General features: G+C 36.6%; 1 protein-coding gene, 1 long non-coding RNA gene and 1 other non-coding gene across 5 annotated transcripts; all 3 read left to right on the forward strand.

Annotated features, from left to right (window-relative positions):
* The first annotated feature begins 1,764 nt into the window (after window positions 1-1,764).
* Window positions 1,765-1,838, forward strand: TRNAN-GUU. Its single transcript has one exon. It is a non-coding gene; the product is annotated as a tRNA-Asn (tRNA).
* Window positions 1,839-7,430: 5,592 nt separating this feature from the next.
* Window positions 7,431-12,423, forward strand: LOC120110246. Its single transcript, XR_005511038.1, has 2 exons — window positions 7,431-7,793; window positions 12,273-12,423. It is a non-coding gene; the product is annotated as an uncharacterized LOC120110246 (long non-coding RNA).
* A 4,876-nt stretch (window positions 12,424-17,299) lies between these two features.
* On the forward strand, window positions 17,300-24,361 carry LOC103720722. 3 transcript variants are annotated; one of them, XR_005511040.1, is made up of 3 exons: window positions 17,300-17,622; window positions 17,972-18,169; window positions 24,065-24,361. XR_005511040.1 is itself a non-coding variant. In XM_008810562.3 (2 exons), the coding sequence occupies exon 1, from the start codon at window positions 17,464-17,466 to the stop codon at window positions 17,608-17,610; it is 147 nt and encodes a 48-aa protein (XP_008808784.1). In that variant the 5' UTR covers window positions 17,301-17,463; the 3' UTR covers window positions 17,611-17,622; window positions 24,065-24,361. The 3 variants fall into 3 exon arrangements, 1 of the variants encoding a protein (XP_008808784.1); XR_005511039.1 differs by lacking the exon at window positions 17,972-18,169 and adding an exon at window positions 23,066-23,194 and having other exon boundaries at window positions 17,301-17,622; XM_008810562.3 differs by lacking the exon at window positions 17,972-18,169 and having other exon boundaries at window positions 17,301-17,622.
* Window positions 24,362-24,853: the final 492 nt, after the last annotated feature.

The raw sequence follows: 24,853 nt of genomic DNA on the forward strand, positions 1-24,853 counted from the left end.
TCCTTGCCATCAAAACGCTTTTAATAATCCTACAAAAAAAAAATTCAGAAAAGAAAACCAAAGGGTTTTATCATAGATGTCCTTCGGTCTAGTTCATTCTTCTTCGTTGGGTTTTTGGAAACGGAAACAGAAAAAAAGCAAATACCAAAGGGCCGTAAGTTAGCCCCTTTAGACTCTTCTAAAATCTCATGTTTATTATACATTTTCCATACTAATGTGTTGTAAAGTACAACGCCCTTCCAAATCCTGTTACCTAATCGGCAAAATGTTTCCAATTTAAAGCCTGCGTGGTCAGGCTGTGGGTCCAAATCTTGGATGTGCGTTTAGATCAGGTATAAGTTGGAAATGCTTGATCATTAGAGTGAAGAATTCACTCCTTGGCCTACTTCCAATTACACAAAGTTTGAGCCTTTTGTCCTCAAAGACAGGAGATTTACTTAACATGATCAACTGGCTCTCATGAATATCTTCAACATCTCATTGTATGGTAGGTCTTGCCATCCATGGTGGTTCACAATTGGATCATAGACTATCCTTGCATACTTAGCTATAAAGATTTTGCATGCAAGGTAGTTTTAGATATCCTATGGTTAGGAATCTGTTCCAAGCTCCTTGTGCAGTCTACAACCTTAGTTTCAAGATGTTCCTACAATTAAGACAAGTGGTAGATACTGTTTTGTGACTATACCACTAATTGACTAATTCTAAATGGAACAATATTCTTATTCAGATTTCTTTTGACCTATCAAGCTTTGCCATGTACCTAAATTTTAAGAACTTTCAGTACTCATGATGATCAGCTCATCGAGATGTTGCCCATGATAATCCAGCTTGTTCAAGCAATCATTTGCCCCAAGAATCCCTTGAAAAGTGATGATGTAGGCACGACATGTATTGCGCAATCTATGATCATGTCCATTTTCTGAAACAAAAACTACTCGAAGCCTAACCATGCATCCATTGGAACTAAACACCCTATGACATATTAATATGCTAGCATGGTGCATGCGATGCACAAGACTGTTGGCTGAAGACATGCATTGCAATCTAAACTTCAAATTTCGTACTAGAATGGATAGATATACCACATATTGGGCGGCCATCCTAAGGTTAAAACATGCCATGTGCATATACAAATCACCTCACCTGATCTAGGTCTATCGAATTCAGTCCAGATACAAAAGACCCCACATTGGGTCAATGCCAATATGGATTGGACATTGACATAGAGCCCCATCTATGTCCTCCATCCTGTGCATGGGGACATGGAGCTCAATCATCCTAATCCACATTTTGCTTTCTCCCTCCCAAATCCCTCCCAATTGCCCCCCACCTGTCTTTTATTGAGCCAAAGATATGTGCACTTGTTCATCATGGACAGATAAGTTGCAATCATTTGATGTTGGCTTCTATTCACTTGGCTCCATCTCCTTCCAATGTACCTATATTCAGTTTTCTTGGTATAGAGCGAAGCATTTAAACAACTTAGCCACAGAAAGCTATCTCTCTGCCTATGTATTTTTAATACAACTTGAAAAAATATGTTCGGTAGACCTGTTCAGACCTTCATTCTATCTCTTCTACAAGTTTTAACCCAGATATTGGATCCTACTTGAAATAGGGTTGTTATAATTTGCATCATCAAATCTTAATTCAATTTATTGTTAAAATGGCGAACGGCTTTTGATTTTGGCAATCACATGCGTGGTGTTAGACTATTAGCAATTCCGGTTTTTGAAGATTTCTTTCACGCCTCAGGTCCTAGCTGGAGTAGCTCAGTTGGTTAGAGCGTGTGGCTGTTAACCACAAGGTCGAAGGTTCAAGCCCTTCCTCTAGCGGTATTTATTGCCATAAATAATTTCTCCTATTTTCCCTTCTTTTTATGATTTTCTGGTGCTGGTGGAGAAAGAAAGATTAGTTCTTATTTTGTTCCCTATTTTTTTTTTGAATTTTAAAATTGAGATTTTGTGGAGCTTTGTCTTGCAGGTCTCTTAGTTCAGAGTAATGTCTATTTTCCCTTTTTTTTCAATGATTTCCTGATGCTGGTGGAGAAAGAATGTTTAGTTCTTGTTTTGTTCCCTTTTTTTTGGTTTTTCTGAATTTTAAAATTGCGATGTTGTGGGAATTTTAAAATTGCGATGCTGTGGAGCATGGTCATGGAGACCTCTTAGTTCGGAGTAAACATTCACCTACTTCACAGATTTTTTTTTTTTTTTTGAAAAATTTAAGATTATTGTCGGAAATCTCTGTAGGTAGAGCTTTTATGATTGAAACCCAAGCCAAAGGGTGTTCGCTAGGTTTGTTTAGATTTGCTGTGCCATTTAAATTTTGATACCTTACATAATTGCTCATGATGATCACTTCACCTAACTACGACCCTTGACAAAATCACCCCATTCAATTAATTATTTGCCGCATAACAAGTGAAAATATTTTGCATGATTCAGAATGTGCATGCTAGATATAGATACAACATACAATGTGCATACCATGATTGCGCCCATTTTCTTCTTAAACATAGGCTACTTAAAGGCTTCAACAGGAGGAGATAATAGAGGGACGGGATTTGTGATCTGTGATCACAATTCCAGACTGATTGTTGCGGGAGGGCGGTGCATCTGTGGCACAACAGTCATAGGAGCGGAGCTTAGGGCGGCATGGAAGAGTTTCACCTATGCAAGGAGTGTCTTGGGGGCTAGTGTGATCACCCTATAAGGAGATTCCGCTATGGTGATCGATTGGATTCGGAACGCTGAGCAACATGTCGACAGCCATCCTCTCCTTAGCGATATACAGCGGATGGTGAGAGACTGTGACTTCTTTCAAATTACTCATGCGTACCATATGACGAACATGATGGCTAATTGGGTTGCTTTCTTTACTATCCATCACTTTGGAGAAGTTTTATCGACATGGACTGATATTGTACCTCTATCTTTTTACTACATATTAAATCTTAATTTAGTTGATTGCACTCACGCCAGGTTAACGTGAGCGACCGTTGCACCAAAAAAAAAAAAAGAAGCTTGAACAGTGGCATATGCAAATTAAACCCTTCTATGACATAATAGCTAAAAACTTGCACTTCAGTCTAAAGTTTGAGCTATATTGTTAAAAAAGGAGATACATCATCCATCAATCGACCATACCGAGGGTTCAAACATGCCATGGGCACATGCACACCTTCTAACCCAATCTAGGCCTGCTGTGGAACCACTTGCATTATAATCCAGATTCCAAAGACCCCATGATATGTCCATGCATGCATGCCAACATAGATTGGATGCCGACATGAGCCTCATCCATGCTATGCCTATTATCCTTATCCATATATCCTGCTCTGTCTCTCCAAATCCCTCCCAATACTCCCCACCTTGTCCTCCGTCGAGCCCAAGGTGTTTGAAGCCATTCACCACGGACACAGAGGTCGCAATCATTTGCTTTTGGCTTCTATTCACCTGCCTCTCACCTACTTCCAATTTAATTAAATACATCCGGTTCCATCCGTGTTGCATGAAGCACGTAAACAGCTTGGAAGCCATCTCCCTGTCTTTCCCTGTTTCAATATGAGGGGATGTGTCTGGTAGTGGGTCCCAAGGCTTTGTCCCAGGCCTTTATCCTCTTTTGCTGCAAGCCTATGCCCAGGTATGGGGCCCCTTCTTTGAAAGCCACAAGGGTTGGTTTTTATGACCGATCGTCTTAGTTGGATTTGTTTATGATGAAGCAGCGATGACTGTTTGTTGTTATTAGCCAATAAAATTATAATAAACAATGAATGATATCATGGCATTGTCATGATATTATTTGATTTTCTTTCATTTCATTCAAATATTGTATTATGATAATCACAATTTTTCTTATTGTAAACAGATGAATATACGGTGATGGTCATCACTTTTCAAATATCTGGTATTCTCATATATTTATATTGTTTGGATTGATATAGTTCCCTATACAAGTTTGACTGGAAAAATTTTTCAATTTACCCCTGACATAAAATTGGTAGAGAACTGTGATAAGAGAACTGTGAGACATTGGACTTGAGACCAGATGGAAAAAAATGGAGAGATGAAAAGTCATAAAAGAATGTCTTAAAATGTGAGGTAAGGACATATATATATATATATATATATATATATATATATATATATATATATATATAAGTGCCATGGTTGGGAAAAGTCCAAATAATGAAGACAAGCTTTGACGATTACCATTATAAGAATGCTAATATATGGGCATATGCTATGCGCATGCTGTAATTTTTGAGAAACCGATATAAAAACTCATGAACTTTTTTTTGTGCGAAGTGTGCAATCTTTTTTTTTATTATTTAAACATTCGAAAGGTTCGCCTTAATTTTGAAGACGCGCTTCTTTTGCTTCTCTCTCAAAAGAAAAATTTAGTTGAGCATATTATATAATTAAGATAATATCAGTGATTTGATTAGTGGTAACATGAAAGAATATAAACAAATATAGGATTTGAATCTGGAACTTCAAGGACCAGGGGGAATGCAGTTACATCCATGCTTTTTCTTAAAAGCAGAATTCATGAAATGAAAAAAAAAGAAAACGAGATATATGGGTTATTAGTCATCCCAAGAAATAATTTTTGAAATTTTTACTATAACAATAATCACTAAAACAGTGGCTGTTGCAACATTGTTAAAATGAAAAATAACAAGCAATTATAGGAAAAAGACATTATCTTTTCATTTATACTTTTTATTAGATAAACTAATTTTTTTTTTTTTTTTGGGATCATATAGCCACTTTGGAGATAGTTTGACATTAAAATACATGAATGTTATAAATATATTATTTTATTTAAAAGAAGGTACATGTGGAAATAATGATTGTTGTCAGTGTTATAGTGGCCCATTTTAATGAAGAATAATAAAAAATAATTATCATTATTTTTCTATATTATTTATTTTAATGTTATAACACGTGATTTGCTGAAATTATTATAATGACTGTTATAATTGTTATAGCACTATTATCTAAAACGAGATGCACCTAATATAGCATTCAGATATGCATGGGTACATGGTTTGCCGGGTCAGTTTCTATTGATTAAGTAAAATATTGACATTATAATGATGAATGTGCCCATCAAATGTGGCATCGGATACCTTAATGAAAAGGATTCCACAATAAACAAGATATCTTGGTAAATATGCGGACAAGATATATGCTTGTTTTGAATCTTAAGCTAGTATAGTCGATCTACTTTAGGTAGTATGCCGTTCTACATGGTGTCATAACCATAGTCTTGAAGATCAATTATTCATGTGTTTGTAGCTTAGCATAGTTGAAGAGCTTCTAGTAATTCATTATATGGTGGCGTAAACGTCTGGACTCTTATTTGATAATTCAAAAGATTAATCATCATAGCTGAAGCTACTACATTCTCTAGCATTGGGATCAAAAAAATTGAATAGCACCAATTATTTGTATTGGAAGGCCTGCACCAAGTCTTACTTGATTGAGCAAGATTTATGGGAGATCGTAAATGGGATAGATACGATAAAGCCTCCAAAAACTCCTGATAATGCATAAGAGAGGAAAAAATGGGAGATCAAAACTCGAAAGGCAATTGGTATTCTCAAAGTGAATGTGGATGAAGATTATTATCAACATATTCAAGATATAGAGGAGCCAAAAATAGCATGAAATATTTTTGTTGCTCTCCACTCAACGTCTATTGAGGCTTAACTTCAATTTTTGGAGAACGAGATTTGTGCTCTTAAGCAAGTTAATCTTATAATCTCCTAATATTTTCTTAAAGGAAAGAAATTGTTTGATGAGCTTGGCATGCTTGATCCAAATTCTAGTTATGATAAAAAAAAATAACATAGACCGTTAGCTTGTAGTTTGAATAAAGAGCATCGTGCTTATATACTTGCTATTTCTAGGTGGGTTAAACAACCTACATTACTTGATATTCTCATAGTAAAAAACCTACTAACTTGACTGAAGAAAATACATCTGAAAAATTTTCTTAGCATGAAGGTAGCTAAGCTGAAGAACAACTATTTTATTTATTAAAAAAAATATGCTTTTGATTTATTGAATAAGCATTGATTGACTGATTGCAAGTATATACGGACACTAATTGAATCAAATTTAAAGTTGAGCAAAGAGTAGGACAAACTTCTTGATGATCCTACTATGTATAAATAGTTTGTGGGTAGTTTGATCTATTTTACCATCACAAGACTATATATTTCTTATACAGTTAGCGTAGTTGATCAATATATGCAACATTCTCGGCAGCCACATCTTGATGCAGTTTTATGGATCCTAAGGTATATTGCTAAGATTATTGATTATGGTATTTTGTATACTAATAATTCTTTAGTCAAGTTAGTAGGTTTTGCAGATAAAGACTATACTAGTGATGTAGACACATATAGGTGTACCACTAATTATTCTTTTAGCTTAGGATATGATATTATTTCTTGGTGCCATGAGGGACAACCTACTATTGCATTGTCTTTTATAGAGACAAAGTATCGTGTGGCTACGATGGCTCATAATATTGCTCGGTGATTTAGGTCAGGATATTGTCTATATTATTCCTCTTTATTATGATAATGAGAGTGTAATCCAGTTGGTGAGGAATCCAATGTTTCATGTGATGACAAAGCACATTGAAGTTCATCATCACTTAATTGGAGAGAAAATTGTAGTTGAAGAAGTTGATCTGCTTCTAATTTCTATAAAGGACCAGCTAATGAATATCTTTACTAAAGAAGTAGCGGTTGAGTGGTTTGAAAATTTGCACAGCAAGCTCGACGTTGTCTATATGCATTTTGCAATGAAGAAGAGTGTTGAGAATCATTGCTCGTTTATCTTAAGATTCTATTCCTAGTTTTATTTTATTTAGTTATCCCACCTAGAATAGATATTTTTTATTCTGTGCAGTTATTTCTTTTAGAATAGTTATTTTTATCCTTTAGTGATCATCAAAGTTTGTTGGGTATTTGTTTTGAATTTAAGTAGAAACCAAACATCCCTCTATTTAAAGAGATCTTTGGCCTCCTTATCGTGTGGGGAAAGAGAGAGAGAGTAAAAGATGTCCTTCTTGCTCAAGCAAGGGAGAGATGGCTCAATTTCTTTAATAAAATATTTGTCTTCTAAATTTTTTCAATATTTGATGGTTATTTTGAATTTTAAGTTGGTACGATCGATGTACACTGGATAGCGTGTACACTGGATAGCGTGCCATTCCAGGAAGGATGCGGCAGTGGTGGCAGGAAGAAGAAAATATTACAGAACTCTATTCTTCTCCCTGTCAGCCTCACATGCACTATGATAGGAATAAAATAAAATATGGGGTTATCCATTCTTTCAACCTACTTCTCTATTCTTTTCTTATATATATATCTTAACAAAGGAATCTATCCCAAAAGAAGAGAAAGATCTTCCCACATAAAATAATTTTTATTTTAGTCATACCAATCATTGCTGGGTAGCCCTTTGTTTATCCTTGGAAGATGATGGTCTCCCCTTCTCGGTAATAGTGGCAATAGAACTTGAAGTTGGTTCTCGAGAGGTTTGTCTTGTTGATTTAAGTGTTGAGATAACGGTTGTTTAAAGGAAAGGAAGAGGAGAGGGGTGGAAGGGTGTGCTATGGCGATGCCATGGGCCTCAACCGTGGACATAGTGAAGGTCGTCTGGGTGGCCCTCGGCGACTGGATCTCGTCATGTATGATGGTCGCCGATGAGATTGCTCGTGCCCTCAGGACCGGCGACGTCGGCTTCTTCCTTCTTGAATAATTCCCTGTACATCCCCAAGCTATGTTTACGTCTAATTCTACTCTCTGCATGTTTCTTTTCTCTCCAGTTCTTTCTTTCTTTCTTTCTTCCTTTCTTTTGCCTTCCTAAGTTTTGGATGTAGTTGTGTTTTTGTACAAAACAATAAAATCAAAGGTCGACATAAATCTCCCATCATGATCGCATCTTATCCTAAGTGAATTAGAACCTATAACCAGATCATGTCTTCAATCCAATCAAAGTCAATTATGATCATTACAATTTTTTAACATTAATTTGTTAATATTTGATTGATCGATAATTTCAGATCTCTTTGAGAAAAAGGGAGGAAGGTTTATCCGTACTATAATTACTTACAAGCTCCAATACTTGGGAGTTGTACTGCTTAGGATTCTAATCTAGAATTTCTAGGCAAGCCCCAGCCTATGAGATGTATCACTTTCTTTATATTGGTTGAGATAATGACAACAATGTGGCATTTTATATTGGCATGACATAGTGCTTGTTTGTGCCATACATGCACCATGTCATTTGGATTATGTAGTAGAATACATAGGTAAATCGTTCACTTAGTCACTTCATGGCCACCCCAAGGTTTTAAAGATGCCATGGGTGTGTAGCGAACTACTAATCGAATGTTTTTGTTTTTGAGGGAATTACTAATCTAAACTCGGCCGGCAGCCAAACCGCTTGCATGTATGATATATACAATGAAGAATGATTGGGGTTGTATCATTCGCACAAAAGAGTGATTTATCTTTTTTCATGGCGCCAACCATTAGATCATACCCTGCATAGATCTCAAAGCACTCAGAACTTTTTTATTCCTCTATCTATCCAGCTCTCTCGAAGCAGTTATTGCGCGATCCAACGGTAGATTCGTGTGAGAAAAGATGGATCCTTTTTACGCGTGAAAGATACAACCCCTGCCCCATTGATGCCATGCCAGAGCATACTGAAAACTGACATTGAACCCCACTCAATCATCCATAAATATAGTAGGCTTTGCCTCTCCAAATCCCCAATCTGGCCCTCCATTGAGCCAAATATCAACTTGCTCACTGTGAACCTAATGATGCAACTATTTGATCCACAAACCGGCCTCCACTTCCTTCCAATCTTGATATATCCAGTTTCCTTCTCATTGAAGCATGTAAACTTTGTGAAGCTACTGTAACACATCTGTCTTCTGTGTTTTTTGTGAGAAAAACGACTTTGGAACGGGTCCAAATGCTGTGTCCAAATGTTGGTTAGTAGTCTTATTTGTCGTGCAAACCAAATTCAATTTCTGACAATGGTATTCTATTTTTTGTGAGCTAGTCTTAAGCTCACCCTCTTAGCTTGAGAGAAATGGAGGGTTTGAGTTCTAGTAATGATGTCCACGTTGTATTTCTCCAGGAAAAAAAAAGAGTCAAATTGTCCTACAATTGCCATCACATTTTAGGAAATATAATGAGTTAATTAATCATTATTATTTAAATGTTTGGCGTTTACATGTGTTGTGGTTCAAATTTGGCCCGAGGGTGACCATGCCGGAGGAGTCGGGAGGGCTGCCAGGGGAGCTGCAGGTCATAAAAGCGAAGAGATCTGGCCGAGGTCGGTTTGGTCGGCATTGAGATCTGCTTGGCCGGAACAGGGTGGTCTCTTGTCCTGAGCAGGACGATCCATTCTGTCCCTTATCAACATGTATAATGCCTGAGTTGGATATTCCTCCCATCTCATCCATGTATAGTTAAAATTAAAGATAATTCACAAGAATATTTCTCGATGGCATTATTTCTTGTTGTATATGGCATAAAATCAGAATTCACACTGGTTTTTTTACTGGTTGGGAATATAATAAGTCAGATCCAAACACAGATTAAAAATGTGAAGGGTTGGTTGACAATGATATAAAAAATAAATTATAAAATATAAAGTAAATATTTTTATAAAAATTACGAAATTAAAAGATCCATAAATTTAACTTAAATAATTGGGACAAGACTTATGATAATACTTATAGAAACATGACATGGCAAAATATCTTTATAAATACTGTGATAACCGCCCCGTTCCAAGAGAAACGGAAGGGGGCCATTACAACATGGTACAGATATTTGTAACGCCTGGTGGTGGACGGTTACAACCGTCCGCCTCCCTCAGCGATCGTGGACTACAAGAAGCCCCGTTCGGCTAGGCATTTCACCACTCTTTCCTCCTCCTCCAGTCTGTCTCCCTCTCTCACGATTCTCCTCGTTTGTCAAGACCCGGTGTTAGACCCACGCCACCGGAGCAGAAGGCCACATCGCCGGAGTAGGAGGCAGGCAACCACCTTCAGAGCAGGTAAAATATAATTTATTTTTGTAGATCTAGCTTAGAGATTAAATCTAAACAAAAAAAAAGAAAGAAAGAAAAAAAAGGGGCGTCGGCCGGGGCGGCCGTGAACAGCGTCGGCCACAGGTCACGGCGGCCGCAGGCCGTCAGCCGCGAGCACCAGTTGCAGCCGCGGGCGCGGCCGCAAGGGCGGCCGGTGCCACTGACCGGCCAGGGAGCGCCGCCGGCTGTGGGTCGGGCCCTCTTCGGGTCCGATCTCTCCTCCACGGGAGAAGAAAGAAGGGGAGGAAGAAAAAGAAGAAGAGAGGAAGAAGAAGAAAAATAAAATAAAATAGAAATACTTACTGGTGGTCGATCCACAGGCGCTGACCTCCGCCGCGAGTCGTCGGCCGTGGGACACAGGACGCCGACGCGGCCACGGGCACGACCGCAGGCACAGCTGTGGGCGCGACCTTGGGCGCCGCAGGCCGGCCGCCGGGCGTCGTCGGCCGTTGCCCGTCCCTCCCGAGCCTCCTTGCCTCATGGGAGGAGAGGAGAAGAAGAGGGGGAGGAGATCGCGGTGGAAATGGAAGAAGAAAGGGAGAAGCTTCGGGAAGGAAGAAGAAAGGAGGAGAGAAGGAAAAGAAAAAGAAAAGAAAAGAAAAGAGAAAAAAAAAATGGTGGGCCATAGTTGAACTTAAATGTGAAATTGGGTTATTGGATTCAAAGCCCAATAATCCAATTTCAAATTAGAAAACCTGAGGAAGAAAGGACCTCAATGGCCATGGGCCGAATTATTGAAGTAGGCCCGTAATCAGATTGGGCTCGGTCCGAGCCAAGTAGTTGTGAACTCGAAACTAATTGGGCTGAAGGGCACAAACCTTAATAGAAGGCTATTGGGTCCAAACTAGAAAATGAAATTGGCTTAGACTTATGCCAGAAACTGAATCAGACTTGAATTAAATATTGAATCAGGTCTGAACAAGAAGCTGACCTAGACCTGAACTAGGTTAGGGACCTAAGAATGAAATTGAGTTCTATAGTTGGGTTATAAACGGATTAATTAAGAAAGAATGTAAATAAATGAAATTGAACATGCAATTAACAGGTAATTTGATGATGATGATAGGTAATTGAAGAATTGGCACCTAAACCTAGGAATTGGAAAGCAAATTGCAGTAAGTAACCCTGGCACCATCGTATTGATTTCCAATTTACTGTTTAATTGTAAGTATGAAATTATGAAATTGTATTTGATATGATATATTTTCTCAAAATTAGGATCAAGTATATGATTGCATATGATTCATGAATTTGATTAAAGAGCATTCTTCATGAATATTTAATATTGTATGAGTTATGAAATTATGATTATGTTAGACTGCATGAAAAATGATATTTGAGGCATGTTTATGTATTTTAAATTATATGATGACATTTATCATTTTCCAACTATTTATGATGATTATGATTTATGAAAGAAAAGGAATAATGATTTATAAACTCTCAGATTGCTATGTACGGCCCTCGCCAGCGGGTTATAATAGCTCGGCAGACGGCCATCGCTAGCGGGTTATAATAGCTCAGCATACGACCCTCGCCAGCGGGTTATAGTAGCTTGGTGTAGACCCTGCCAACAGAAAATAATTGTTGGCAAAGATTATGGCCCTTGCCAGCGGGTTATAGTAGCTCGTCATACGGCCCTCGCCAGCGGGTTATAATTGCTTGGCTTAGACCCTGCCAACGGGGAATAATAGTTGGTAAAGATTATAGCCCTGTCACGGGTAATAATAGTGACCATAGCAGCACTATTATCTGAAAGCACGAATTTTAAAGCATGAATTATGATAAGTACGGATTTCAAAGCATGAATTATGATAAGTACGGATTTCAAAGTATGAATTATGATAAGTACGGATTTCAAAGCATGAATTATGATAAGTACGGATTTCAAAGAATGAATAATGGCAAGAATTTTATATGATGCATATTCATATTTATGAACTTTCATGGATAGAACATGCATTGCTTTATGATCTGATTTGTATATATCATCTATAAAATGCTTTATTTTGCCATAACTGTTAGCTTCTTAAACACTGCATTGGCATAATTATGCTTGATCCAATAAGACAGTACTTGGTTACTTACTGAGCTGTGTAGCTCATATCTTTTTATCTACTTTTTCTACAGAGGAATAAGACTACTAGGAGCAGGGAGCTTGGTGTTATTCAGGGTTGGGGTAACTGAAAATGATATGTAATAATCAAATTTTAGAAGCTCTGTACTGTTCCAACTTCATGAATAATGTTATGACATTAGTAAATGAAACTATTTATTTTTATTATGAAATTTTAAGTGGCTTCGTGTTATTGTGTGCATAAGATTGCAATAGCACGGCCGTGTCATGATCCGGATTTAGGGCGTGACAAATACATTTTTATAAATTTTTGTAGAGTGCGGGTTTGGGTATCATCACAGAGGATGGAAGCAACCATCCAATATCCAGTTGTCCAAGCAGTTGGTAGCCTGTCACAAGTTATCTCTACAATCTTCCATAGTCACCAGATTGATGCCTTCTTTCTCTTTTAGAGACTCCAGCTGTCCAAATGGGTGCAAATCACATCCTTCTTGAGGATGACTCGGCCACGGTAATCGAATGGATATAGAGTTGAGGACGCGGCGTTGCTCTAAACCGCTGTTCCACGATATCTGCAGGCTCTTAGATGAGTGCGGTCTCTATCAGGCTACATATGTCTACAGAGAGGCGAACAGTGCTGCTGACTGGATGGCATCCTTCGTGGCTCACCACTCGGAAAGCTTCATCTGGAAAGGCCATGTGTCAGTGCCTTTTTTTTTGTATTATTTTTTTTTTTAATTTTGTTGGCTGCACCCATACTTGCCGCATGAGAGCTGCCGTTGTAAAAAAAAAAAAAAAAACTCCATATTAACTTTGAGGGAAAAAAGAGAGAGAGAGGCCGATATGCGGCAAAGAAGGCAACGGTACCCAAGTTGCAACTTTTCCTTCTCTTACCTGTCAGCTGTCCACCGTACACAAGATTCCAACAACTAACTACTTGTTATGAATATCAAATATATTATAACAAATAAAAATTCTTAATTCACTGAACCATCTGCTCCTTTATTTTGTTTAATGTGCCTAATAGGAATCTCTAAGAAGAAGAAAGAAGGTTCCCACATGGAGCAATCATTTGCATTTTAGTCTGTAGCAATTATTGTTGTTTAACTTTGTTTATCCTTGTAGGATGATGCTGCTTCTAGTAGTGATCTTTATTTAGTTAAAAGTGGAGTTGGTATATTGATAGAGAGCTATTTTTGGTGGCAAAAAGTGTTTAAAAGGATTTTTTTTGCAGGACAGTCATTATATTTTTTTTGAAATTACAGGTTAGAAACCATTTTTTCTTTTATTCTATAATAGTCACTTTATTTGTAAGGGGACATTCAGATCAGCCATTGTTGTTAGTTTTTATCAAAATTAACTCACTCTGGTTAAATATGGATAGGAAACTATCAAGTTTCTAAAATACCCTCTAAAGACTTGGAAGTCTCTCTAGTCTCCTTTCAAGCTCATCCTTTGTGGTGGATCTCCTTCTTCCCTAATCCCACATCAATTAGGGTTTAATTTTATGTCAAAAAGCTAGTCTTCTTGTTTTCTCTGTTCAAAAGTCATCTTCTTTCTCTACACTAAAAAAATTGGCAAGTTAGTATCTTTTTGATCTTGGTTGTTGGCTTTTAAGATGTTTTCTCTCTTAAACCCTTTTCTTCGTCCTCCTTGGATTTTCTAATTTTTAATTCTTTCTCTCTATGTTCATTCTATCCTCTCTCAGATTTTCTTTCTATCTTTTTTACAGAGAAAACAAACTGGAGCAACATTTATCGTTCCTACTTCCTTCTTCTCCCATCTAATATTATATAGGGTTCGAGAGTGGTGCTTTGTCAGTGATTTTTTTTAAAAGTAAGGGAAGGTTAATTTCCATTTTTGATGAATTACATAACTCAAATGCATAACTTTAGTTTAGTATATAATTTGAGTTTTCAATATGTATATAGAATTAATATGATGTTAATCTATAATATAGTTAATTACAATATTGTAATACAATGTGAAATATATCATTTGTATACATAATACTAGCTAAACAATAATTATGAACCTACAAACTATAGGTTGTAGTGAGGAAGTACTAATATGGTAAGAGATAACGATATGATCGGAAAAACCAGCAGTATGAGGCACTAATAGCTTGCAATATAGTGCATCTAATGGACGGTATCTATGCACAGCGAGCAATATCGTTAAACATGGCAAGGAGTATTAGTATGCATGATCGGCAATATCGGTGTAATGACAAGCTTACATAATTTACATAGTATTATATCTAATAAAAAATACAAGAAATAAAGTAAAGGCTTTAGTACAAATTATGTTTTGTTATCCGCTATTACAAGTTTATGGCAATCTTTAGTAGAATACATCTTTGCTTGTTTTAGTCAGTTAGGATGCTCATTACATTGTGTCTAACATCATAAATAACTAAAATAAGCAAATATATATTCTACTAAAAAATATATTATTTACATATTGGCTAGAAACTTGAAATAGTAAATAATGTGATAATTTTATTAACAACTTTGCTGTTTGATATGAACTGATAAAAACTTTGGAAGGCCTCCCAATCTTAAATGAGGACATGCCAAAATGCAATGTACTTTATTAGTGAGCCGCACTCATGCTTTGCATGCAAACTGCTTGCATGTAAGTAGCCCATTCTCCTCCTTATCCACACATAGCTCAATCCTTCCATCTCTATTAAAACTCTTCCATTGTTAGGGATGTCAAGAAATTGGATATACCCAAATATTTTATCCATCTCTAAACCAAACAAGGTGGTTTTAATCAAAATTAAATGGAGATCGTTATGGTGATATATTTAAAAATTAAAACTATTAAGTGTTGGTTTTGGTTACAATTTTTGTGATTTGCTGATCTGAAACCAAATCCGACATGAAACTAGAAACCTAATCCGAAATCAAACGTATACAATATTTAATACTTTTGAGTACCCTTTATATTTAGTATCAATCCAACTTACTAACTTCACGAGAATGGTTGTGTAATTATTTTTGGATATTTATTAAATAAGTTGGTATGGATTATAGTATAAAAATTATGGATAATATTTTGGATTTGATTATTTATATGTAAAATTTTATAATAAATAAAAAAAATTTAATGGCTTTCAATTTTTAGTTTTGATTTGGATTTTATGATTTTTTTTTAGTGATAGTTATGATTTTTTTATTTTAAAAATTATTCGATTTCAATTTTAGCTTTGGAAGGTGATGATGAATGCCGATTTAGTTTTATTACTAATCAGACGAAACCTGTGAGGCCCAATAGTCCCACATCGGAAAGACTCGTTCTAGAGCCTGGGCATATGAGGCGGATATCTCTTAATCCTGCAGCCGCGTTTTGGGTGGAAAACAAAACCGGGGAGGGGTGAAGGACGCTTGCGTGAATCTCCGAAAACGGACAATATCTGGCAGGGGAGCCCCGTATTCCCCCCTCATGTGGCCCCCACGTGGGCACTAGGTGCCTCTCGTGCCTCGCAAAGGCGGGGGCGTGACATTTGGTATCAGAGCTGAGGATGGCTCTTGTCCGATGGTGGGAAGGGTGTGAGGCCCAATAGTCCCACATCGGAAAGACTCGTTCTAGGCATATGAGGCGGGTGTCTCCTAATCCTGCAGACGCGTTTTGGGTGGAAAACAAAACTGGGAGGATGAAGGACGCTTGCGTGAAGCTCCGAAACCGGACAATATCTGGCAGGGGAGCCCCATATTCCCCTCTCATGTGGCCCCCACGTGGGCACTAGGTGCCTCTCGTGCCTCGCAGAGGCGGGGGCGTGACATTTGGTATCAGAGTCGAGGACGGCTCTTGTCCGATGGTGAGAAGAGTGTGAGGCCCAATAGTCTCACATCGGAAAGACTCGTTCTAGAGCCTGGGCATATGAGGCGGGTGTCTCCTAATCCTGCAGACGCGTTTTGGGTGGAAAACAAAATCGGGGAGGGATGAAGGACGCTTGCGTGAAGCCCCGAAACCGGACAATATCTGGCAGAGGAGCCCCGTATTCCCCCCTCATGTGGCCCCCACGTGGGCACTAGGTGCCTCACGTGCCTCGCAGAGGCGGGGGCGTGACAAAACCTGCTTGCAACCCTACCCATCTCTGTCCAGCACTTACTTTGTAAACTCAATCATCGTATTGCTAGAAATATTTTGCATAAAAACCGCTATATCTTTATTTTATAGAAGTATTATAAAAGAATAATATATTAGAATAAAATTAGAAGATTGAAATAAACTTGTCTAGATCAAGACGTATGATATACACTTTCCTAATAACGTGATTCGCCCCCACGTGCAGATTTGCAACGATCTCATCCCCAAAATACAACAATCCAACTCAGTCGATCCTCTTCTAGTCAGTAAAATCACTGAGAAGGCTTGACCCGACCGACTCTTTTAAAAGAAGAAAATATAGAAAGCAGAAAGTTGAAGAGTGAAATGACTCTTTCTGTGGAAGAAACTATCGAAAAATAGAGTACAAGTGAGAAAGAGAGAGAGATTGGATTGTTTTTGGATTAATCTGCCATATTTTTCAGAAATTAACGTTCTATTTCGAATAGTCACAACTCTTCTGGAAGAAATATTTCACAAAAAATATTTTAAGTCATTTAAAACAGCTAAAGTTTAAAAGATTTTTCTTTTTTTTCAAAGATAAAACTCCAGCAGTATTGTCATCAACCCACCTACCGCCGCAAGTCCCCATTCATGAATCTAATCAAGATTATAAATGGCAGACTTAAGATTATCCATATTTCCTCCACCCAACACACCTCCGTACCTCATCCTTTTTTTTTAAATCTTAGCCAATATTAGCAGGGAGAAGTTTGGTAGCCTGTCATATCCCATTGACGATTAACAAATCTTAACATAAGGAATTATATCCCCGTATCCCATGAACCCCGTACCCCAGATCAAAAAAAAAAAGAGAAAAGAACTGCAGCCTTTGCATGGTGTCGGTTAGCCTACTGGGCGCACGGAAAGAAAGAAAGAGAGAAATCTAGTACTCTCCTTTTCTCTGCATACCTGTCGGTAGCCATATCCGTTAGTCACAAAATTCCAAAACAAGCTACTGTTATAAATGCCGAAGAGATTGCTTTTCCACTCTGCCAACCTTCTCCTTTCTTTCTTGACTCGTTTTCGTCCTTCCCGTAATACTGTGGAGGCCAATGATTCGTGCGATCAGAAGTTGAGGCGGAGAGTTCTGAGATTTTTTTTTTTTTTTGGGAGCCGGGGCGGGGCATGGCAATGCCATGGGCATTGGCTGTGTACATAATGAACATGGTGTGGATGGTTCTTGACGACTGGATCTCGTCGTGTGTGACGGTCGCCGACGAGATTGCTCAGGCGCTCAGGACCGGCGACATCGGGCCGTTCCCTATTGGATGAGTCGATGATCAGGTCTGATTCCAGTCACTCATATCCTCTTCGTTGTCTCTGGAGTTTCATTTCATTCTTCTTCTTCACTTCTTCTTTTTTGTGTGTTATTTCTTTGGTAATTATGGCAAAGATATAGTTGGGGTTTTTGCTGGGTGCTATTGAATGGTGGGAGATGGTCGACCAACTTAGAAATTTGATATAAAACGGCAGGTTATTCGATAGTCACTCTTGAGAACTATTTACATGATTTCATTGAGAAGGGACTGATAATTTAATGATTTGATGAAACTACCTAGTTTTTAGATTTGGTTCAATATTTCTTGTATTTGGGTACTCTTATTATTGTAGTTGTTGTTGTTTTCCTCTTCAGGGTAGACCCTGTTTTTATTAGCTTCAGGGGAAAAGAGACCCCAGATGTTTTAATATAATTTACATCTCAGAAATATCCGACATCAAGAACACACACACACACACACACACACACAGAGACAGAGAGAAGGAGGGAGGGAGAGATATCTTAGTACAAGGATGGGATTTTCAGCAGCAGTTGAATGATCTTCTACATGTGGTAAATGCTATTGGTTCTTTAATTATTAGATGAAGAAGTCATGTTGAGTCATTTAAGTTGAAATCTATTTTCAGCAAATACTTTCTATATTTGATTTCTATAATTAATGGGACCAGCTATAAGTAAATTGAATAACATGGAACTAAAAGCATATTGAGAGATTGAAACTGTCCATGTTGGTCAGGAGCTACAGGATCTAGTAGTACAGTGGATTTGTTCTGTTGTGTTTGTGTTGCTGGAAATGCTAGCAGATCTTAAATGAAACACTTTAGACTAGGACTCAGCATGTGATGTACATGGTTAGGTTTTAAAGATGGGGAAGAAGGTGAAGAAATCTTTATTTTATTTTATTGCTGTGAGTTTTCTTGTTCAGTATTCTGTGATTTAATAGATAAACCTCACATTTTTGGCTGGTTGACTCATCTAATTTCTCACCAAGAAATTAAAAAGGAGAAAATCATGATGAATATGTGTGAAAGAGTTCATCGGCTAGAGGTAGGCTTTATCACCTCATGCAAATTCTAGTTGGAGAGGCACATTTAAGTTATACATGGATGATTGCTGAGTAGAAGGAAATTTTATGTAATAACAGAGCCAGCTAACGAATGGGCTAAATCGCTACGATTTTTGTCTATCTGAGGTTAGTAATTTTGTTTATCTGAGACAAGAAATATGTATTTTGAAAAAAGAAGAAACTAAAGAGACTGCCCGCTACATCTGATAGGATTAAATATTATTTATGATGGTCTAATGTGTCAATAAACATCTATTAGAACATGCAGTACATATAGTTTGATAAAGACTGGTGCATCTTGGAAGGTCATGTGTCAATATGTGTTGCCAATTCTTTTTCAGTGAAATTTGTGTTGCCAATGATCATTTGGTATCTCCTAATGCCCTAGAATGTTTAATAATAATGCATATATGCACAGTAATTCATGGTGAAAAATGTCGATTCAGTTGATATTCTTTTAAACTCAGGTTTTATCTGCAATACTTGTTTTTGTAAGACGTAATTTTATAATCTTACTTTGTGATGAATATCTTTAATTTGGCACAACTTGTCTTTTGATATAAATTTTATGATAAAGAATGATGCATATCTAAAATTGGATTCTTAATATACAAATGTCAAATTTCAGACATACATCTAACTGGTACATCTTCCTCAAAAGAACATCTAGATGTTTCACACACATCTAATCGACCTGCTAAAATTAGCGTGCGTAAGAAATCCAAGATATTTTCTAGCAAGTCTTCATATTTTGGAGAATCTATTGATGGGCTCATTTAATTTTTGGTACCAATAAGTGCCAATGAATGCCAAGTCTAGGCACAGAATTAGCACTTCTTTGTCACTATAATCTTTCCGATTTATTCTTAGTATGTCTTTGCACACCCTTCGGGGATCTACTTACAAGTCATGTATTGTTTGTGCTATCAACATCATAATATGCCCTTCCATATATAGCCTTGTTGAACAATTTAGACAATATTGCTTCCTAACAGACAATGTGAGAACCCGTGCGGGCGTGTGTTTAGTCCCACATCGGTTGCTGGGTAGATTTTGGGTACTTATACAGGATCAAAGAACCCAAATAATATCTTCCGGCTAGCCATTTTGGGCGAGGTCCTGGGTTGTTACATTTGGTATCAGAGCCGATTGTCCGATGGTGGGAAGGGTGTGAGGCCCAATAATCCCACATCGGAAAGACTCGTTCCAGAGCCTGGGCATATGAGGCGGGTATCTCCAAATCCTGCAGACGCGTTTTGGGAGAAAAACAAAATCGGGGAAGGGTGAAGGATGCTTGCGTGAAGCTCCGGAACCGGACAATATCTGACAGGGGAGCCCCGCGGTCTCTCCTCATGTGGCCCCCATGTGGGCACTGGGTGCCTCACGTGCTCCGCGCAGGCGGAGGGCATGACAGACAACTCCAATTGATAAGTTATCTTATAGTAGATTATATATGGACAGATAAAAATACAGCTCAGGCCTTAAAAACATTGAAAGTCGACACACCTATCAAGATGTGATGCAATTGCAGTTTACATGCCATTTCTCCAAGCATTTATCTGATCACTATTTCAGCACTTCTATGTTTATAATTGTTACATATCATGCGACAAAGGAGAAATTCCAAGTCCAAAAGGAGAAAAACAATAAGTTTAATTTGATCGAGGAGAAGATCTGTGATGATCTTGTTCACTCTGTGAAGCAAATTTGTAGCATAATAATCTACCACTGTCAAATTTTTTAACTGAAAAGATATCCTTTGTATGTAAGAGACTAAGCGTTCAAGGGGTTACAATTCTTGTCTTAGAAGTTATATATGGTGATCGATATTCACAAACATTGGTGGCAAAATTGGGTCAGAGAAGTTTATGATTTGCCATGATGATAGTTCCCTTGTGACTTCTTATGATTCTGGCATGGTACTTAGTGGAGACTTTCTTGTATTGGTTGTGGTCCTAAGCATAAATCAAGTCCAAGCAAGTATTTGTGATGCTCCTAGTTTGAAAACTTCTTCAATGATTGTCATATATATGATAGTCTTGGTTTTGATTCCTTCAAGGAACTCCATATTTCTAACACATTTCTTGTACTTGTATAGGAAGATTGCACTGGTAGCAAGAGCAATATGTACTTGAATAGATTTCTCTTCTGGGAATCTAAGCTATTTAACAAATCCTTCCGACATAAACCTTTAGGAGATTATGAAGTTTTCCTGGTTGTTATATTGACATAAACACCATGTCAGCTATAGTGGAGGTTAAGTATTTATGGCCAAAATCCATCTTTATATGAAGTAGGACAATTTTAAAGATGATACAAGGCAAGCAACTAGAGGACAACAGCAGAATGATAGCAGATTACTTCCTAGAGCATCTTGGGAAAAGTTGGTGCTTGACTTTGTTTGATGTCGGAGGGAGATTTGAGAGTGTCCCCATCTCTTCTTTGCAAGAAATCTTAGTCATGGATAATTTGGATCTGGAGTACTTCAAGAAGTCATGTATCAATACCAATCTGACCAACTTTGTTATGTTCTATTCAAGCTTGGAATAAGGCATGAATATTTTATTTCTTATCATTAACAAATGGGTAGGCTAGGGATGGTAATAGATGCTTAGAATTTGTTGAGTAGCTTGGCTGGAGAAAAGATAAAATAGTGAAATGTTTTATTTTCTGAGTTAGAGTTCACTTCTAATTTGAAAAAGGAATTACTGAAGGGCAAAACCCTGTTTGAAGTCATTTATGAAACGAAGCTTCATTGCTTTCATGACTTTATTAGGAGAATCCTTGTAGAGTTCCAAGACCTAATCTTTACTAGACAATTGAGAGAATGAACTGGAAAGGACAAAAATCTTAATATTTCAAATTGATGCAGATTAGCTTAATGATTTCAGAGCTGTTCAACTTGCTGGTGTGGTGATAGTGTATCCTGGAGGGAAAAGCTTTTCAAGACAATGTAGAATGTTTAAGCGAAAATGGATCAAAACTTCCTGGATTTTTGAGTGGAGAAAAAAATGATGTTGTGTCATTTGGACATCTTAAAGACACAAGGTAGTTCAGTCTTTTGATGCATTGTTGATGAAGTTGCTAGAGTCTTAAGTTGATGGAGGAGTAATTGATGGAAAGCAATAACTAAATTTGTTAAATTTAGATTAAGGACATAATGATAATACTCAGTTTAATTTTCTATAATTTATTCAGATGGAAATAAGATTAAAGTGGGCTTCTAATAACAAAGATAATTTAGTCAGTTGTTAGTCGGATATCATAATATCATGAGGAGACATTCAACAGAACATGCAAGTTTTTTTTTTTTACTTCCCTACAGAACATTTGGTTTCTCCTTTTCAAAAAAAGAAATATTTCTCTTTGTGAAAACTCTTCAAAAATATTTCATGCGCTCCTTCGTGTAAACTGACCGGCGAACTCTTCGTCTGTTTGACACGTTCCCTGGTAAAAAAAAAGTTGGTTGGATGCGCTTTCCTGTGTTGCACTGAAAAAAGGAGAAAGACTGAAATGGTTTGCGGAAAGAATGGAGGGGTTGTTTCGTGGTTGGTGTGGGTGGAAGAAGAAGGATGTTTTAGTGATGATATGGTGATGAAACTTGCTGACTCCATGATAACTAATCAAGAACGCCTTTCCTCAAAAAACTTGCCCAGAATAGTCATATAAACAACAAATGTTCCAAGCTTATTCTTTTTTAATTCATAATATTTCACCTTTAGAGATAAACAAGGTTTCCAACTCTAGTTGATTATGAATAATTAATCTAGAGTATTCCACTACCCTTCACATTAAGGACTAAAGAAGTAGACTAATTGAACAAAAAAGTTACACTAGAAGTTTATGTTTGATGGAGTAATCACATTGATTTTTCTCATGTTGGGTTGATAGTAGTTGAATAAATCATGCAAAACTTTTTGAGTTCTCATGTCTTTTACTTTGCATGGTATGCATTTGGTTTTCATATCCAAGAATCAATATAAACATTCAAGACCCAGTATACATATCAATAAGCAATCTAAGTTTGTTGTTACATAAATCTTGTAGAGTTTTTTTAAGCTCTTATGTCTCTGTTACTGTCTTTGATATGTATTTGGCTTTCATACCAAGAGTCAATATGTAAAAATCCAAGTCTATCTATAAGCAATCTGAGATTGTTGTTAATAGAGGTAATCACCCCATGGTAATTGTTGTAGGCTTCTGGCGGATAAATTTAAAATTCTCCATAGAACTAGTGGATATTATTATTATTATTATTATTGACAGTTCAAACTTCAAAGCATAGTTTAGTGATGGTGATATCTTATTTGATGAAAATTGATGTCCATCTATGTGAGAATATTTTTATTATAATTTATTATCTTCCATTTTCATAATTCTAGGTTGCTGTTTAGGAGACGATAGCTATAAATACCAATTGATGAGATATAAGTCAAAGGAGTGAATTCTTGTGTCTTTCAGCATAAAAGATATAAATGATGGGGCTTTGACCAATGGTCTAGTAGGCACAGGTAATGAAATTACTTGTGGAAGCTATTTTTGTGGCAAATGGAAAAGATAAAACAAAAGAACTTCTAAATAACATAATGTCATCTTCAACACAAAATTTACCCTTTATGCTTCATGATACATCCACGATGCAATATATTACCAATCTCTCTAGTTTTCACAGAGAAATATGTAATTATCATTCTCGATCCAACAAATTTTAACCAATATACCTTTTCTGAAGGTAAATTTCTAGTTAGGTTAGTGATTCATTGGAAAAACCTAAGTATTTTGATCCAGGATTTGGTGCTCGAGATAATATAGCCAAGTATATATGTGACATTGTTCTTAGTCAATAATAACAATCAAACGAATCAAAATAACAATCCTTGTCTAAGGAGAGGTTAGAGGAGTTTATGATATAACTTGAAAAACTTGTAGATTAACTTTTTGCTTTTGTATGCACTATGTACAATTGTTCTTTGAACTGCTAGAGCAATAGTTTGCATTCTTTCTTTAAATATCTAATATTATTTTAAGGAATTAATATGCCATCATGACTACATTATGTTTTTGTATAGTCATTTTGCCCTTGTGCAAATATATTAAATTGCATAATTTACTTGCTGAGTCCCATCAAAAAAAATTTGGAAACAAGGTCATCCGGCAAATAATTGCTTTTCTCTCACAATCCAACCATTTTAGTTTCACCATGATAAGTAGATGTAACTTCTCCATAATTTCTGCATTTTATACATGTCTTTTCAATTAATTAGGCAACAATCTTTGTATATAAATGGTTAGTTTCAATATTCAGATTAAAAATTGCATCACTTCATGGAGTTTTTTTTCTCAATTTCTCTAATTCTTTTTTTTCTAATTTCTTCTTGCAGAAAATGCTGCTTCGATGCAGTTTTACTATGCACAATTTTACTGGTGTAGATAGACTTGATTATAGCAATACCCCCAAATGTAAAGCATATGTTGTTCATAAAATCTTTTTAGCATGAAAGAAAAATAAACTCAACTATGATGCTTAGTGCCTTTCTTTGTTATATGGTGAGAGACTGTAAATGATGATCGTATCTTAGAAGAAGGCTTTTAGAAAGATTCTGAAGTTGTTGCCAACCTATTCTCCTTATTATTTTTTTATTTTTTGGTATAAATATGGATGTATAAGATGTTATCCATTTCCTCTTTTTTTTCAATCACTCAAAATACTCCTCAATAAGCCAAAAATGACGTAAATAGGTTTGTTGGTCTTTTGTGGCCTTTGTTTTGTAGCGAGAAATTGTGCCTAATAAATGTATGGAAATTATATAGTTCATGTTATAAATTAAATATCATACATAAAATATATAACATGTCACTAGAAATGGCTTAAAATATGCAATGCTTAAATGATTGTAGATGAGTTAATTTTTTCTTTGGTTTGTATGATATTTCCTAAAGAGCAGCCTCTTTTTTGTATCAAAAATTCTTCTGATGTCATGATATTATAACAAAGGCATTATTTATAGTTGCAAATATCTTTGATAGTGCAAAGAGAACTCTTTTGTTAATACTTAAGATTGTCGAAGATTTATGATCCAAATTTTGTTCAATTTCATCCTTACTTACATCATAGCTGCATTTTTAGCTTTACATTGGATTTGGAACTAACTATGAATGGCACCTCTTTG

Source organism: Phoenix dactylifera, chromosome 3, assembly GCF_009389715.1.
Source record: "Phoenix dactylifera cultivar Barhee BC4 chromosome 3, palm_55x_up_171113_PBpolish2nd_filt_p, whole genome shotgun sequence".
NCBI classification, from domain to species: domain Eukaryota; kingdom Viridiplantae; phylum Streptophyta; class Magnoliopsida; order Arecales; family Arecaceae; genus Phoenix; species Phoenix dactylifera.